The sequence below is a fragment of the Ambystoma mexicanum genome, chromosome 13, assembly GCF_040938575.1.
Source record: "Ambystoma mexicanum isolate Mex_15411 chromosome 13, UKY_AmexF1_1, whole genome shotgun sequence".
NCBI lineage: Eukaryota > Metazoa > Chordata > Amphibia > Caudata > Ambystomatidae > Ambystoma > Ambystoma mexicanum.
The window spans coordinates 189,832,649-189,849,393 of record NC_090938.1 but is presented as its reverse complement, the minus strand read 5'-3'; the positions used below and the strand labels follow the sequence as shown (position 1 = coordinate 189,849,393).

The 16,745-nt window shown below is 42.9% G+C and overlaps 1 protein-coding gene across 1 annotated transcript in view; it reads left to right on the top strand.

Annotated features, from left to right (window-relative positions):
* Positions 1 to 16,745, top strand: part of ARL8A (ARF like GTPase 8A) — a 238,614-nt gene that overhangs the window by 111,737 nt on the left and 110,132 nt on the right. The window contains exon 2 of the mRNA XM_069633588.1: positions 12,485 to 12,565. Coding sequence (XP_069489689.1) covers positions 12,485 to 12,565 — 81 coding nt within the window. The remainder of the gene's footprint in view (positions 1 to 12,484; positions 12,566 to 16,745) is intronic.

Sequence of the window (16,745 nt, the reverse complement as noted above, 5' to 3'; positions counted from 1 at the left end):
ACCCATTCCAAGACAGATACTCAAGTGGGACAAGCGGTTTTAAGACATGTATTTGCTCATGACCCTTTCACATCCCACCTCCTTCTAACACTGCTCGCTAATCTATGCACAGCATGTGATCTAAGCAGATTCAACAAGCCTCAGAAGAGATACATTACTCACCGTAATCGAATTTCTGATGCTTGTATCTGCTTAGATTCACATGCGACCCACCCTTCCTCCCCCCTGAGAGAAGGCGCATGGATGCTTGTAGTCTTATCTATCTATCTATCTATCTATCTATCTATCTATCTATCTATCTATCTATCTATCTATCTATCTATCTATCTATCTATCTATCTGCTTCGATTATCTGTACTCACGCTACTTCTCATGCTACCTCATGTCAGAAAAAATATAATCTAAGGGTCCTAGACGCGTGAGGGATCATGGGTACAGTGGACGTCGCACTAGGGATAGTATTACTGGCATGCCCTGTGTCGACGCCCATTTTCGAGTTTCGAAAAAAAAAATTTTAATACTCCGCAGCTTCCACTAGATGTCGGACTATGCACAGCATGTTAATCTAAGCAGATACAAGCATCAGAAATACGAATATATATATATATATATATATATATATATATATATATATATATATATGGTCAATTAGAGAACATTTTGCTAGAGGTTTTTCATTGATGATGTTCTTGTTTTTAATAATGCAGTTTATATCCCGGAAAATAAATGTTTTATCAATATCTGTATTTAATAAAACCGATAATAAAAGTATTGTAATGTATTTAATATTAAATTAATATATTACCATGCTCCTAGTGGATAGAAAGTACATTTGTAAACTGCGGCTTAGTAGAGACGCTTGGCTCCGTTCCACAGAGAGATTGGGCATCATTACGAGTCGGGCGGTAGGGGATACCGGCACCGGTAAGGAGACCGGTGCTGGTAATCCCCTTCCGCCCGATTCCGAGGTCCCCTAACGGTAACCGTAAGGGAAGTGTTGTCAGTCCACACGTCCCTTACTGGCCCCATTAGGAGACCAGGGCGCAAATAACGGGCTTGCCATTCGCGAGCCTGTTATTTACGCCCTCCGCATTCCTATTGAGCCCTATGGGGGCTCAAATGGGAATGGGGAATGGTTTGTTCAGTGGGGACATACCGGTCCCTCCAGGGTCGGAATGGATCGGTAAGTCCACATTGAACAACACCGGAGGCGGTACCGGTATGGGAGGCAGACATGGAGCTAATTGCTCCATAGCTACCACCATACTCGAAATGAGGGCCACTGAGTCTCCACCCATATTCCCATGCTCCCTTTACACAGATGCTTTACACTACCATATCCTAGGTTGAGGAGTATCAATGCTGATAGGTGATGCTAATCTATGGGAGTGCGGTGGTTCTCTGACTTCATAGAATGAGATGAGTTATTCTGCAAAGTCTGGGAGTTGTTACTTCTTGATACAGGACCTAGAAAATAAAATGTTTGCTTGGGGGTCATTGTGTTGGAGTGGTAGCTGTGTTCTATTTTGGGAGGGTTTTATTACTGCATGTTAAATTGGTTCGTTCTCTCGACTAATGGTGAATAAAGTGATTGTTGGGAGTGATTCTTTTAGGCGTAACCTCCCTGGGCATCATCCAACGGGCTTGACACTTTGGCGTTATTTCCTGCCTTTAGGATCATATCCTAGTCCAGTAGTGCTGGAATGCAACTGAGATGTTTCTGTCCTTTTGGCTGTTTCGTTGTATGTTTTCATGAATGTAATTTCATAAATAAATAGCAGTAGGTCTTTGTAATGTTTTATGCATTCCCCTTGTGAGGGATTGACATCGGGCAAACGTGTAAAAGCCAAAGACTTTTTGATTTTCATTAAATATAAGGTAATCCAACTCAGAAATGGTCATCTTTTAACCAAAGCCCTCTTTTAAAGAACTCTATGCCAAAAGCATAATGTACACCTATGCCCTGCTGGATGAGGGTCCTGATCTGCAGCTCCCACTCTTCTATGTCACGGAGCAGGTGCAGAGGTCAAAGGTTGCATGGTTGACAGCTGTTCAGGCAGCCAAGTCATTGCAGTGCAGCATTAAGTCTACACATCTGTTCTGAAATCATCATATATTTTAAGAACTAACCACCAGATGGTAGGATAATCTGAAAATATAAGACATACGTATTTTGGGTATGGTGGTTGGTAGTTCACATATTTATTAAAGCCACCTCTGATTTGTAGCATACCAGTGTCATCACTGTGAGCTCAGACAGTTATGGGAGGCAACTGATTTTCTGTATTCTAACGAATTAGACAAGATGCAGAATACATTCCTCTGTTTACTCTCGGAGGAATTGTAACTCCCCCTTGCCAGACCTGTGATCTCCCAGCTGGGGAATCCCACAGAGGCTAGCTTCAAAGACGGCGGTGAGTGGGCACAATGATTTCAATGGCCGTGAGGAGAGAGCAGCAGCAGCTGGAAGCCGGTCCATTGCCACGCCCATCATCCCTTATCAGCTGTCCTACCGGCCGGAAGCCTGCAGTGAAAGGACGCATGTTTGCCGCTGGTGTTCGATGCATGTTGGTGGACGCGCACCCCTTATAACTGAAGACCTGGCTCCTAGAGAGCTCCTAGAGAGAAAAGAAGCAAAATGGTGAGTGATGTGCTGTCAGTGGAGAGAAGTGCAGCACGGCGAACCATCTCCAATTTGAACCGGAGCTTCAACACCCACACCTATATGTAATACTCTAGCACTCCAGGAACTCCAGGAACTAACATCCATTACCGATGACTGTTGGGGGGGCTTCAGCGAACAGGAATTATTACTGGAACCTGCTCACCTGTATGCAAACCATAGGGTGAAATGGCAAAACGGCAGGCCAATAGCACCATATCTCCTGCAGAAGGCTGGACAAAGCTTTATAAAGTTTTTAAACCAATCAATGATGTTAATCTTGTAAATTAAATCAAGGGCTTGTTAAATGACATAGATGGGCTCGATGAAGTTGGGCTAAGGAGGGGCGAAGCATCAGCTAATTGTGTTGTTAATTCGGCCAGACTGGATACTATTGAGCAAGAGCCATGCAATTCCGAAAACGTGGCTGCCAGTCCCCGCATGGGGCAAGGAGGAAGGACTAAACCACTGCCTGACCCACGTGCTGGTTGTGAAGTAGACAAGAGTCTCGATCAGATCTAGGTGAAAACTATTCAATCTCTGTGGGAGGAAAAGGGTTTCCTGGGTCGTGGGACATGAAAGGAAGGTGTGCACTAGTCGTGCTCAAGACACAAAGACCTATCACCAGATCTCTCATACCTAAGAGGGAGGCAGCCAATAATCACATATGCTCAACGGCCACCAGATCAGGGTTCGAAAGTGAGACTGAATGACCAGGAGCAAAATCCAGCTCATGGGTGTTGTGCATCACTCAATAGGCAGGAGCTACCGCAGGGGAACCAGGAGCTACCAGAGATGCTCCTCTAACGTTTTTTCCATTGTGTATGATTCATTGTGTTTAAATGTGTATTAGATGTGATCTAATTCTTCTTTATTAACAGTCTCAAATACTCAAAGTTAATGTCATATTTACATGTTTGAAAGGCACCGGTTGGCCCTGGGAGACAAAAATAGCTCCTGGTAGCTGTTGGTTTCAAGCTAACCAGGCTCCACTATGCTAGAAGCAGGAGCTGAATAGCTCCCAGCTCCCCTCAAGTTCGAGCCCTGCAAATTGGCATTACCTCTGGGCAAAGCCAAGGAGGTGAGGGAATCAAGTGAATTCATGGGGAAAGATGCAACTGACTCTCTTCACAATCATGTATCAAGAGACCTAGCAAATTTAAACTTGCTGATGGAGGAGCCTAAAACACCCTGTGTCACTAACGCTAACATGGCACCTGAAGGAGGGGATGCAGCAGTTGTTTGTAATGTGGCCCTATCAAACAGATATGCCCCATTGGTGGATCTGGTGGACGTCTATATGGAGGCCCACGAATCTGAGAAAGATAAAAATATGGCTAGTGGCGCTACCCCCAGTGAGTGAGCAGGGAACTGCTCTGAAGGCATGAGACAATCATTGATAATGCTAGATTTGGGGGAAATTAAGACTCTAGTTAAAGCTATGGCTGGCAAAATTGAAATTTTGATAAACCCTGTTTTTGACCCAGAACACACCTTTGCTAATAAGTATGCCATGCGCACACTCTGCCAGATGTGCTACTGTGCAGTGAATACCCGATCCAGAATCATTGCCGAAGGGAACAAATCCGCCACAGTCCTCATCTACAAAAGGAGGCTGGGTCTGGCCATCCCAGGCCTACAAGATTGCAGTTCACATCCAAGTATGACCCTAGGATAATCTGTTTCTCTGAAATCTGCCCTGTCAGATCGTACAACTAATGCTGGGGAAAATGTGCCATGACTACAGTGCCTTGTTGCCCACAAATATAGGAGCAAGCTGCCAAAATGACCCTGAAGAAAAGGGCAATCACTGCAGTAATAGATACATTTGCACAAGCAAATCCAAACAGCAGGCCCCCACAGCCCAAAACATTACATAACATCCTGCATGTGGGATTTGAGAGAACTGAGGCAAGGTCAGTGCATAAGCACACTCTGGATAAGGGCACATACACGAATAATGACGGTAGGGTATTCATGTATACTGCCGCAAAACTAACTAGGGGTCAATTCGAAAACAACAATACGGTCGCAATACACTGGATTAGAAGCACCAGTGGCTGTGTTTCATTGGTCAGAGAAGACATTATTTCATGTACCAGAGTGTAGATGCCACTGGGTAACACAGATTACATCTAGCTAATCTTGAGGAGCACATTTTTGGCTGATGGGCTCTTGTCTATTGAATCACGCACGTATCCACCCAATGGCTTTAACATCGTAATACGATCAACTATCCCTAATAGTATTCATAGCGGAAGCGCCTTGGGGCAGCACAGAGCACCACCCAGCCAAGCACAAGCACATTGTGGTCTAGAAGAAGTGGATTGACTTGGACCTCCACAGAACGTACCAGAAGCACCAGCACCTAAGGACATTAAAGTTCTTTCATGGTACATGGCGGGAGTGATCAAACACGTGGTAAACTTGGGCTGGAGAGGCTTAATTCTGGTATTTGACCTAATTTGCTTGCAGGAGACGTGGACGTCTTGAGTCCATCAAGCTACAAGGGTACTCTGCCTAAATCTCCCCCCCAGCCATGGGTGCAAGAAGCCACCCAAGTGGGGGAATGTTGAACTGAGTCGGTTCATCGCTTAATTGGGTAGTACCTACTGACTCGCCTGAGTTACAATTCATCATCTTTACTATGAACAAAGGAATCAGAGTGCATCTGTTTAACATCTATAATCGAACCATGGGGGTCTCCCCACTACATAGTCTGATAACGATGAACAAGCTAATTGCATAAATGTAGCAAACAGATGGCTACACGATAGTTACTCTGGCAGTCAGTGATTTAAATCTCCAGCACGAGCCCCTTAGACTTGTTTGATGATATGTATGACGATCAAGACATATGTATCTCATAGAGCAACCTCTATAGACATTGGTGGTCACTCGAGAACGGTGGTCAAGTGGGCAGAGGTGATGAACAGAGATCGGTTACCAGGCATTTATTCTACAATTATTGGTATATTGCAGCCGTCTATGATCTGACAAGGGGAATGCAAGAAGTATTGGATGACTATGTAGAGATGGTTGCAGCCCTACACTCCTTTTTACCAAACCAGGTACCAAGGTGAAGAAATATTTACAAACCAGCCAGTGCTGGCATGACGAGTGTTGATTATGTAAGGAGAACATCTTGATATGACTTAAAGAGGGACCAATAGATATAAGAAACTTGAGGCTGCTTAGATCTACCTATAAAACTACCATTGGGAACAAGAAAAAGCTTTTCCACCAGGAAAGATGGGAAACCATGCAGGGGACGCGCATCTCCAATGACATGCGCACCTTTTGGAAGCTTGCATCGGGCATGGCCCCAGTTCGCTCTCACGATCTGCAATGTAGTATTGCACCAAACACTTGGCTGGCCCATTTCCAGACCCTATACAAAAACTCGGGGGTCTTCAGTAACTCGCTGAAGTCGGGTGCACAAAAGGGGGACCCACTTGGGTATGCCAAAGTCCTTGCAGTGCGTGTGGAGGAGGTTGAGAAGGCTATTAACGCCCTTGGGAGCAGGAAAGCAACTGGCCCTGACTGTATACCCGTAGACCTCTTTAAAAACTAACTGGCAACAAAGGCCTCGGTTCTGACTTGAGTCTTCAATGCTATTATTAAGTTGGGAACCGTTCCTGCCGCTTTCTGGGAGGCTGTAATCATCCCTATATTTAAGAAGGGCTAAAAAAAAAAGATTCCTCAGAAAATGACTGCCTCATCTTCTTGTTAGATGGGGCAGGGAAATTAGATGCAAAGGTTATTCTGGGCCACATTCAAGAATGGGCTGAGTCAAGAGAAAAAATAAGCCCCTTGCAAGTGGGATTCCAGTAGGGAATAGGTACCCTTGAGCAGTGCCATGGCTTGATCTCATGGTTAAAATATATACACGCCTGAATAACAACAAACGGTATGCTGTGTTTGCTGATCTAAAAACAGCATTTGACTGTGCCTATAAACCAGCTGTGGCAGGCCTTGAATGGTTATAGCATTCCTGCAGGCCTACTGTCCATTATACAAGCCCTACGTTCCCATAACATTGCATCTGTGTGCTGGGGGATGAGTGGAGAAAACAGAGAAGTTTGAGGTGCAACGTGGGGATAGGCAGGGATGCCTGCTGGCTCCACTCCTCAATTGCATGTACATCATCAGCCTAAAATAGGAGATGGCGCCCCCCTCCCCAGGATAGGCAGCTAACGCTTCCCGACCCTGTTCTTCGCAGACGATGCAGTAATGTTATCAACTACTTCAATGGGCATAAGGCACACTATGGCTGTTTTTTCGAAGAAATGTGGTGATCTTCATCTGGAAATCAACAAAAGCAAAACTAAAACCCTTGTTTTCAGATGCAGAACCGCTAGACATGTAAATGCCAATATAGAGATAGAAGGGGTAATATTGGAGCAGGTGACCACCTATAACTATTTGGGCTTGTGCTTTGCTGAGAACGGCTCTTTGTGTGAACAAGTATCACAAGCTGTCACGACCTTGAGCAAATTCAGTGGGTGTATTAGGAAATTCTATCAATCACATGGGAGGGGTGCTTTGACCCCTGACCTTGAACTACTTAGAGGCTACCCCAGCAGCAGTGTACGGTGCAGCGATCTGGGGATTTGCTAAAACAGCAGCAGTAGGAGTGGTTGAAAACAAATTCCTCAAATCCTTATTTATGCAACCAAAAAGTGCACCAAAGGCTATATTGCATCTTGAATATGACTTATGTCCCATCAAGTATTTGATAGTAATCAAATCTCATCTTTGGGCCCATATATGGACTGTACCTGGTCTACAGATGTTCAAGGAAATCATGTTTAATTTCCTTGCTTTTGGAAGGAAGCTGATCAACCCCATAGCTGATGCACATTAGTCTGTTAGTGTTCATCCAGCTCTAGAGTTCTTGTAAGCAGTCGTCCTGGCTTGTTTTTCCTTCCTGTGCATCTTGTATTTTGTAGACAATATGAGTGTCATCAGCCTAGTTGTAGAAAGTGAGGCCGTGTTTTTTAATGAGCTTGATAAGTGGCACAAGGTACATGTTGAAGAGCAGTTGATTCCCTTGTAGTAGATTTGAAAGGTTTGATCCATATGGTTTCTGCTCCGTTGATTAAGAAGGATTTAATCCATAGTAGGGCTAGGTTGGTGATTCCTATTTCTTCAAATCTCCCAATGAGGATTTCATGGTTGACTGTGTCAGATGCTCCAGAGAGATCAGAAGTATTAGAGCTGTGCTTTTGTCTGCGTCTGCATTAGCTGTTAGATCGTCCCAGATAGAAAGCAGCACCATTTCTGTTGTTCTCATCGGTCTAAAGGCTATTTTATGCTTGGTCCAGCAGTTGATGTTCTTCTATGAGTTCTTGTGTTATTCTATAGACGTATGTTTCAAGTATTTTTGCTGGGTATGGGATGTTGGAGATGGGTCTGTAGTTGGAGAGGTCCTCCACGTTTCCTGCTGTGTCCTTGAGGAGCGTTTTTGATGTATACCAATTTGAATGATCGCAGTACATTCCCTGTTGAAAGTGATTGGTTGAAAAGGTTTCTGTAGTATTCCATGGGTGTTCCTTGTGTGAGGATTGACGTGTGTATGTCTGGGGGGCATGGATCCATGGGGGAGCCTGCTTTGTTGCTATTGCTTACCAGTTTGACAAATGTCTCCGCTGATATTTGGGGAAGCTTCGGAGTTTGTTCTGGTGATCCTTGGGTGGCTGGGTGGGTTGCATGTTGCAGTTGCTTGGTCTGCTTTGTATGATCTGTTGGATGGTGCTGATTTTTTTTTTAAATGGTCTGCAACATCATTGCATAGTTTCAGGGAAGGTATCGGTGCGTTTCTGTGGCCAGTGGGGTTTCTCATTTTGTTTATGATTTTAAACAGTTCATTTTTGGGTGTTGGTGGCTTTGGTGATTCTGTTATAGTAGTGTTTCTTTTTGGCCTTCTGGATTTCCTTTTTGAATTAGTTGATTTGTCATTGGAGTTTTAATTTCTTCGCCCAATTGTTTTTTTCCCTCCATTCTAGCTTCCTGTGCTCTCTTTTCATGGTGCTGAGTAATGGGGTAAAACATTTTGCTGTCGCTCTATTGCGCAATGGGGTGAAAGGTTTTTCCTTGGAGATCTCGTCGATTGTTCCGGTGATCCATTTATGAAGTAGTTCTGTTTTTCTGTCGAGTCAGCTTTGTCCAGGGTCATTGTTGGTGGTTTGTTGATTTCTACTTCTTCTGCTAAATTGCTGGCTTTGATGGCCCTTCAGTTTCTTTTCATGGTAGTCAGCAGTTCATCAGGTTGTTTGTCTGTCATTTTGGGCAGCGTAATTACGATGGGGATGATGAGGTGGTCGCTCCAGAGGATCTGTAGTGGCGTTGTGGTGTTGAGGTTTTTGTCGGTGAAGATTGCATCTAGCGTATGTCCCGCTGTTTGGGTTGCTCCTATGACTGACTAATGTTGTTTCATTGTCTTCAGTTATTTGACTAGTGATTTTTGTGAGTTACTGTTTCTTCATCAAACCAGATGTTAAAGTTACCCAGGATTATCAGGTGTTGCTGTTCGATGGCTAGGTTGGTGATGGAGTCAATGAAAGCATTGACAAAGGTTGCATTGTATGTTGGTGGTCTGTATACCAGAACAAAAATGAGGTTTGTTTTGGGGTTTTCTGTTAGGTGAAGGATTAAGGAATCACAGTTTTTGATGTTTAGTGGTTCATCCGTTTTGATTTTTTTCAGGTGTTCCTTGTATGCTACCGCCAGTCCTCCTCCTCTTTTGTTTTTCCTGTTTGCTTGTGACCACTTGATGTTGTCAGGGATGCAGTGTGATTTTGTAGTTGTCGTCTATATGCTTGCAATCCATGCTGTTTTACAGCACTCCATTGGCTTCCAAAGCTAGGTTTGCACTCAGTCAAACCCCAAATTAAAGTAATAAATAAAATCAATTGCAGGTCATGTGTTTGCAATATGAGAGTGCATGAGTATCAATAAAGGGGCATTTTCATTATTAGCAGATGCCTCTTCTCCATTCTCCTTGAGATAAAAATTGAAATATATAGTACGGCCTAAAGTCATTCTTTCTGCCTATTTCCATAGTTACCTTGAGAGCCCAGACCAGAGACGCTCCTCAGTGTCACTCTTGCTTTCTCTGCGCTCTTGCTTCCATTGTTAAATGTTTCACTGTAGCAATTTCAAAGTATAATTTTGGTATGTGTCTCTACAGTATTTAGTCAGCCTTTACGCTTCTCTAGATCTGTAATTTATAAGCAGGCGTTTCACACCTTTTAATATCCCCTGATGGTAATTCCAGTGGTAACCCAACCTCCTTTCTTCTGATACGTGTGCCACCCTCAAGCTAGCAGGTTGACACATCAAATGAGGAAACCTAGTTGTCAGTCTTTGAACTTGCCCTCAAGCTCTGATGAAATATAGTATTATACACTGAAAAATTGTTTTGTTTTTCTATTAATTGGATGTCAGATTATTTTCAAGATTATTTTTGTGCAATTATTTTATTTGTTTATTTGCCATTGTTGTTAAGTGAATTGTACTGTGTTTATTGCCATCAGGTTAGTATGAAGTGTTTTACGTTTGTCTCTTGAATGTGATTCATTTAGAAGGCATTTGATATATAGTAAAGATGCCATATATACAGATATCATCATTTATATTGTTCTTCTTGATGTATTATTATCCCATGTGCTTTAGTCATATGTGTACATAAATCCACAACACAGTATTTATTGTGTGTTTTTCCCTGTCTGGCCTTTTTTGCCAAGTTGGGACAGTCATGCACACCAACAGTGAGTGCTCCAGATAAGATTTTGAATATTTGTACTCCCTATTTTTAAAATGTGGGAGTAAATGTGATTTCAAGGGAGTAAACATTTGTTTCCTCCTTTGCTAGAGAGTAAAAAGTATGTGACATCCAGACGACGCGTGCAGAAAGTTGTATGGAAATCATTATCATGTGGCAGCATTTCACAACGTGACAGAAAAGCAAGCTTCCTTCCATTTAACAGATAAAGCACAGGGGTTGCTAGCACACGCACTCTCTCACTAAAGGAAAAGATGAGCATTAACACACTGATCTTCCCCTGCGTGCATAGAATAGATACCATTATAGTACCGTTTATCATATTGACTCCAAGTTATGGTTGAGTGGATGCTTAAACAAGACAAAGTATACTCTTCTTTGCCCCAGATAAGGTTTTGAAGTGGGTTTATTTTACATACTGCTTTCATAATATGACTATAAATTAAATTGTAAGAGTAACAATAATTTGCATCTGCAATAGAGTCAAAAGTATGCGAGAGGCAACCAGAACATGACTAAACTTGAAAATGAATAGGACACATAAGAAACAAAAGAGTTGTGTAGCAGAGATGTATGGCTTCAAACAATGTATTACATTATGTATGAACAAACCACAATGATGCATCTTGATGATACATGCAAGAAACACAGGAAATCTATAACACTTTTTTGTTTGTGGTGCAAGCATACATTCAGTGAAAAATCACAATTTGCTTGTTACAAGGGATACTTCCCAATTGAAACTGTTTTCCATCTTATAACTGATAATGCATCCATAATGGTTGTCTCCTTCAGCATCTAAAGACACAAAACACAACAGAATGTGAACAGAAACAAACCCTTCCTTATCTCACTGTGTGAGCTGTGTGCACTGATCCTTTCAGAAACAGCAATGAATAAATGTCTGTTTTCGGATGCTGCTCCATGCATTGCAATTTCATCCATGCAGATAGGAATCAAAGGATGTGCTCTGGCTTCTGCACATTCCCCCTGCTCTCAACTGGCTAGTACATAATACACATGGGAAAATAAAAGATGTCATTTTTACATGGTTTTAATGTGTAAAAAGGCCTTGTATGGCACTTATGTGAAGTCTTAAACAGCAACATCCATCACAAACTCTATCTCTTCACTTCATCCACTTTAATGAGGTAAAGACTGTTGGGTCCTCTCTTTTTTGGCATTTCTACTGCCTATAATGCTCACCGTCCTAGCATTGCTGCATCGCACATGCTGCCCACGTTTGCATTGATTGACATATCACTGTGAACATGGATAAATCCTGCTCAACCATTTTTGCGATCACTGACTCGATTCTTGGCACTCAAGGCACTCCCTCTTATGGAACAGCCTCCCCTTCCCATTCGTCTTGAGCCAGATCGCCTCAACTTCCAGAAGCTCCTCAAGACTTTCCTTTTCACCTCCTCTTTCCCCCCTGCCTCCTTTGCTAAATCCCACAGACACTTAGATTGGTGACCATGGCCATTATGTGTCCACCTGAGTCCTGGCCTCACACGCCAAATCGCATCCAGCCTCCGCCCACTCCCAGCACTTGCCTTAGGCACACACTGGTCTGTGCTGTCACAGGCTTGCACTTATCTATTGGCAGTCAACCACTCACCAAATGACATCTGCCAGTCACTTAACAGATTACAACATACTCCCTAGCACTTCACTCCTTGTTACTCCTAGCACTTACCCACCCTCTCTCTCTCTCTGCACTTGCACAGTCTGGATGCTCACAAGATCTAGTAGGACCGCCTTGCTCTGTCATTCTTATATTTGCCTTTCACTCCCATTTTCCTTCCCTGCTGCCCAGTGGCCACTTTGAAACACAATTTGCTTGATGTATAAGTGTCTTACAAGTGCATAATAAATAAACCAATTAAAAGGATGTTAGAGACAAAGGAAGGGTCGTACATGTTAATGGATATTAAACTGTCATCAAGAAAAGTCACTTAAGTAAATGCATTTCTAAGATAATCTTTTGCATATCTGTATATTGTCTGATCATTTCATGTCCTTGTTTCTTCCAGTCGGGCCAGTTCAATGAAGACATGATCCCAACAGTCGGATTCAACATGAGGAAAATCACCAAAGGCAACGTTACCATAAAGGTAAGCTCATGTTCAGCCAGAGTTGCTCTGGGTTTTGGCTTATAATGGTACACAATGGTAAAGAACCCTTCTATTTCTGAGGGAGACCTCTCAGAAAATCCTGGTTTTAACGCCATTGTCCTGAAAAAAAAGGACAAATCACAAATAAGGAATTTGAATGGAAAAAGTAAACATGACTTGTCATGACATTACTACTGCATTTGTAAGGACAAAAGAGGGCATTCAGAGCATTCCATTTTCCTGAAGTTAATCATGGACCATTCTGTCCAAGAACCAGTGTTTCTCTTCTGGAAACTGAGATGGTTGCAGAAGGTCAACATCATTAATTGCATTGATGCACAATAAGATCACAAGATGATTGTCAACCTCACCCTGATATCTCCACCCTCTTCCTCATATGACCATGTCATTGTACTTTGTTCACCCATTTTTGGATGTGCCAGTTTGATGGCAGGTGATTTAAGCAGAGAAATTCAATAAATAAAAGCACCACTCTTAACATTTTGAACATTACATAGATCATAACACCAGTTGTCACAGTGACTACTACTTCGATCAGATATTTCAGGTCTTCACAGTCAATCATTTTTAATTGGGTAAGATGGTGTAGCCTGTTAAGCACTTGCTTCTGTGATCTGTGTGTAGTCTGCAGTAACAGGTTTGCAGTCGAAAGGGGATCTTCATCTGTCTGAGATGTGAGAAATTGATTAAATTTAAAATGAGCAATAACACAATATTGTGCCTTGAGGTGTGAGGAATGTTACATCTAGGCCACTGTATAAGAAAATGTTATAGCGCTTAGAAGTATGAGGAACACATGTAGTACACTATGATATTATTATTTCATGACGTTCAAGATGCTTCTTTAAGACTCCAGTTGTATGCAGTGGTGGCAGTGGTTTGTTATGCAGTCATTGGAGAAGCCAATGCATTCGAGATATTGGAGGCTATTGTGATCACACTGTGTGAAAAAGTGTTGACTGCCAAGTACTAAAGGCAAAGTAGAATGGAAATCCTAATTAATAGGGAGGATATTGCTGCCAGTCAACAACCAAATGGAATTTAGAAATTGAGAGCAAAAAAAATAAAATTCAAAACTGAGAAACGTGCATAACTCATGTAGTTTTAAGTCATTTGTAGATAGTATGAATACAATTCAGCTGAGAAGACTCAAGATTTAGAGTTTTCTTAAAATGATGTTGCTGTGATAGTCCTTTTATATACCTAGTCATTACCTCAACATGATGAGCAAAGATCTGATCTATACACATGATTTACAAGCTGATACAAGCAAAACATTCAGGTATCAGCTTGTAAATCCTGTGTACAGTTCAGATCTCTGATCAATGTTTTGAGGTGATGACTATGCGTGAAAAAGTACTGCCATAGCAACATCATTTTATAGTAACTCTAATTATTGAGTCTACGTATAAACCAGGTGTAACACACCCCATTAATTTTGGAGGAAAATACATTATTTTATCCCAATTTCTTTGCTAAATTATTTTAAGATATGATAAAACATGTATTAAAATTCTTCATTTTACAATGTGGCAAGGTATCCCAATCCCCTCCATTGCTTGACAACACTAATCCATCTCGATTCCACAATTTTATCTGTGAATAAAATAGATTTTTGAACACCCAAACCTTTCTTAAATTGGCTTATTCTTTTTCCCATTGTGTTTATTTTCCAAAACACAACCTCTTTTAAAATAACATTTTCAATGTATTATTTTAATTGGTTTTAACAACACAAAATTTAGATTTGGAAAACAGATTTTATGCAACATGACACTTCCTATTTACATTCTTTAGATTTCTAAATCAAGAAACTCAAAGCATACTCCCTAAGCAATAAGACGCAAGATAATTGCGGCTGGTGTCTTATATTCATAGAATGGATAGATTCCAAGACATTGGGCCTAATTACGAGTGTGGCGGCCCGGAAATAAGGGTGCCAGTAAGCTTACCCGCACCCCTATTTCCGGGCCGCCACACTATGAGTCTGCCTGCAGGGGCCGTCGCAAGGGCAGGTCTGACCCTGTCTGGTGCAATGGCCCCGGTAGGCAGGGTTGTCACAGAAGCAGTGCCGATGCTTCTGAGTCCCAATCCCAATGGAGTCCTATTGGACTCCCCAGAAACGGGGACTTATTAAATCCGACGCCTGATTTCCTGCACCGCTGGGACTTGTATTGTCCCAGTGGCATCGGGAAGTCAGGTGCCGGAAACTTTTTTTCGGGGTCAGCGTCAACCCGCCTGTGCTACCGGTGATTTACTGTTGACCTCATAATGAGGCCCATTGTTTTGGCTATAAAGCAGAATTATAGTTTTTGGAATGGCCACATGTGTAATGCTATGGAAGTAATACGAAGACAAAAGGATTTCCTTATTGTGTATGCTGTTGAATGCTCTGTGCGCTAATATTAATCTCTGTCTTAAAGATGGTATTCCTTTAGGCAGATCTGATTCCCCTTTAGGCAGATCTTAAGTCTTCCTAGAGCCTAAAAAGTCAACACCAGTACTGTAACGTGATGGGTGATGTCAGTGTTCTAGATTCAAAATGCAGAAATAAAAAACGGAATTGTGGTGGGGCCTGGTAAGTCTGTGTGCATTGCTGAAAGCGCAGCCTGTGCTGTGGATGGGTGTGGGAGGATCCCTATGGCGGGTTGATTACCACCAGCCATGGTGCCTATCTTCCAAAGCTGTCTGAGAGGCGGAGAAGAGGTGGGTCATTTTTATCACACTGATCATCCATCTCCCCTTGTTTAGTCCTTTTGGGAACAGGTTGCTCACCCTCTATATAGGAAATATTAGCAGACTTTAAGTTCTGTCATGAGGTCTCCCACCTGTTCTGGAGACCACCAAAATGGTGACTCAAGGACTGGCTGTGTCACCCTGAGCTAGTAGATGTTGGATCAAGGGTCTGTATGGAGAGGAGCCCCTAGCTGCCCTAGGTTGGTACATTTTCACATGGAAGGGAACATTCACAGTGCCTCCTCACAGTCCCGTCTTGAGTGGCTGGACTCTCTCCACTGCAGCCCATTAGGTCACTCCAGGTATTCATGTCAGGATGAAACTAGCCCAAATCCTAAACTATCCTACTACTTTCAGAGAAAAACGAACACACTCAGGTCTGATCCAGGTTTTCTCCAAAACATAGTTCCAATGAAAGTCTTACTTGGCCATTTCAGTCTTCCATACTTCCCAAGTCCCAAAATACTCCGGGGGTTTTCGTTTCCACTCTAGGACTTCACATTCTCTTTCTTGCTTGTTTCTCTTTTATTCCTGCTCACGGTGTGTTCACTCTCACTGCACCCTCTTCTCTCTCTCTCTCTCTCTCTCTCTCTCTCTCTCTCTCTCTGTGTCTCTGTCTCTCTATGTCTCTCCCTCTCTCTGTCTCTCCCTCTCTCTGTCTCTGTCTCTGTCTCTCTCTCTCTCTCTCTCTCTCTCTCTCTCCCTCTATTGTATGGTCACTCTCTCACCCTCTCTGGGCATATGAACTCCCTTGCACCTTTCTGAAGGTATCTTCTGTCTTTCTCCCCCCTCCTTGGATCTCTAGGCTCTCTTCCCCTCCCTTAGAGCATCATCACTCTCCCCCCATCTAGGGGCCTCTTGACTCTCGTTCCCCTCTCTTGTGGTATCTACACCCCCCCCTCTCTTAGGGCATCTTGAACTCAAATTAACAGGGTGAATCTCTTACGTGACTTCTTAAAACTGGGCTCACCCCCTCTCACATCTTCCTCTCTAGATGTAGTCAGGCTGCCCACAGCCCTTTTTTCACTAGAGAAGTTCAGGTTGCCTAGCCCCTTCCATAGGCTAGCACAGGCTACCTTTCTTTCAGCTCCTCTGGAATTCTGTTCAGAGGGTTACTGCTATGATTACTTACTGCTAATCTTCATTACTCCCAGTCCTACTCTTCCTTGTCGCAGTGCTTACATCTGAGGCCCTGCCTTCATTCCAGGAACCCCTTTTCAATTTCCTTTCTTCTGCGGTGTAATACTTTGCACTTACTCAGCATCCCTAGTTACACATTTCAAAGCCGGAGCATGAGACCCTCCCTGCAGGGAGGGAGGGGAAGGTCACTAGTACTGTGTTGAGGAAGAGTAGGACTAGGAGTAATGAAGATTATCAGTAAGTAATCATAGCATTACCTCCACGTCGCTCTTACTCCTACCAG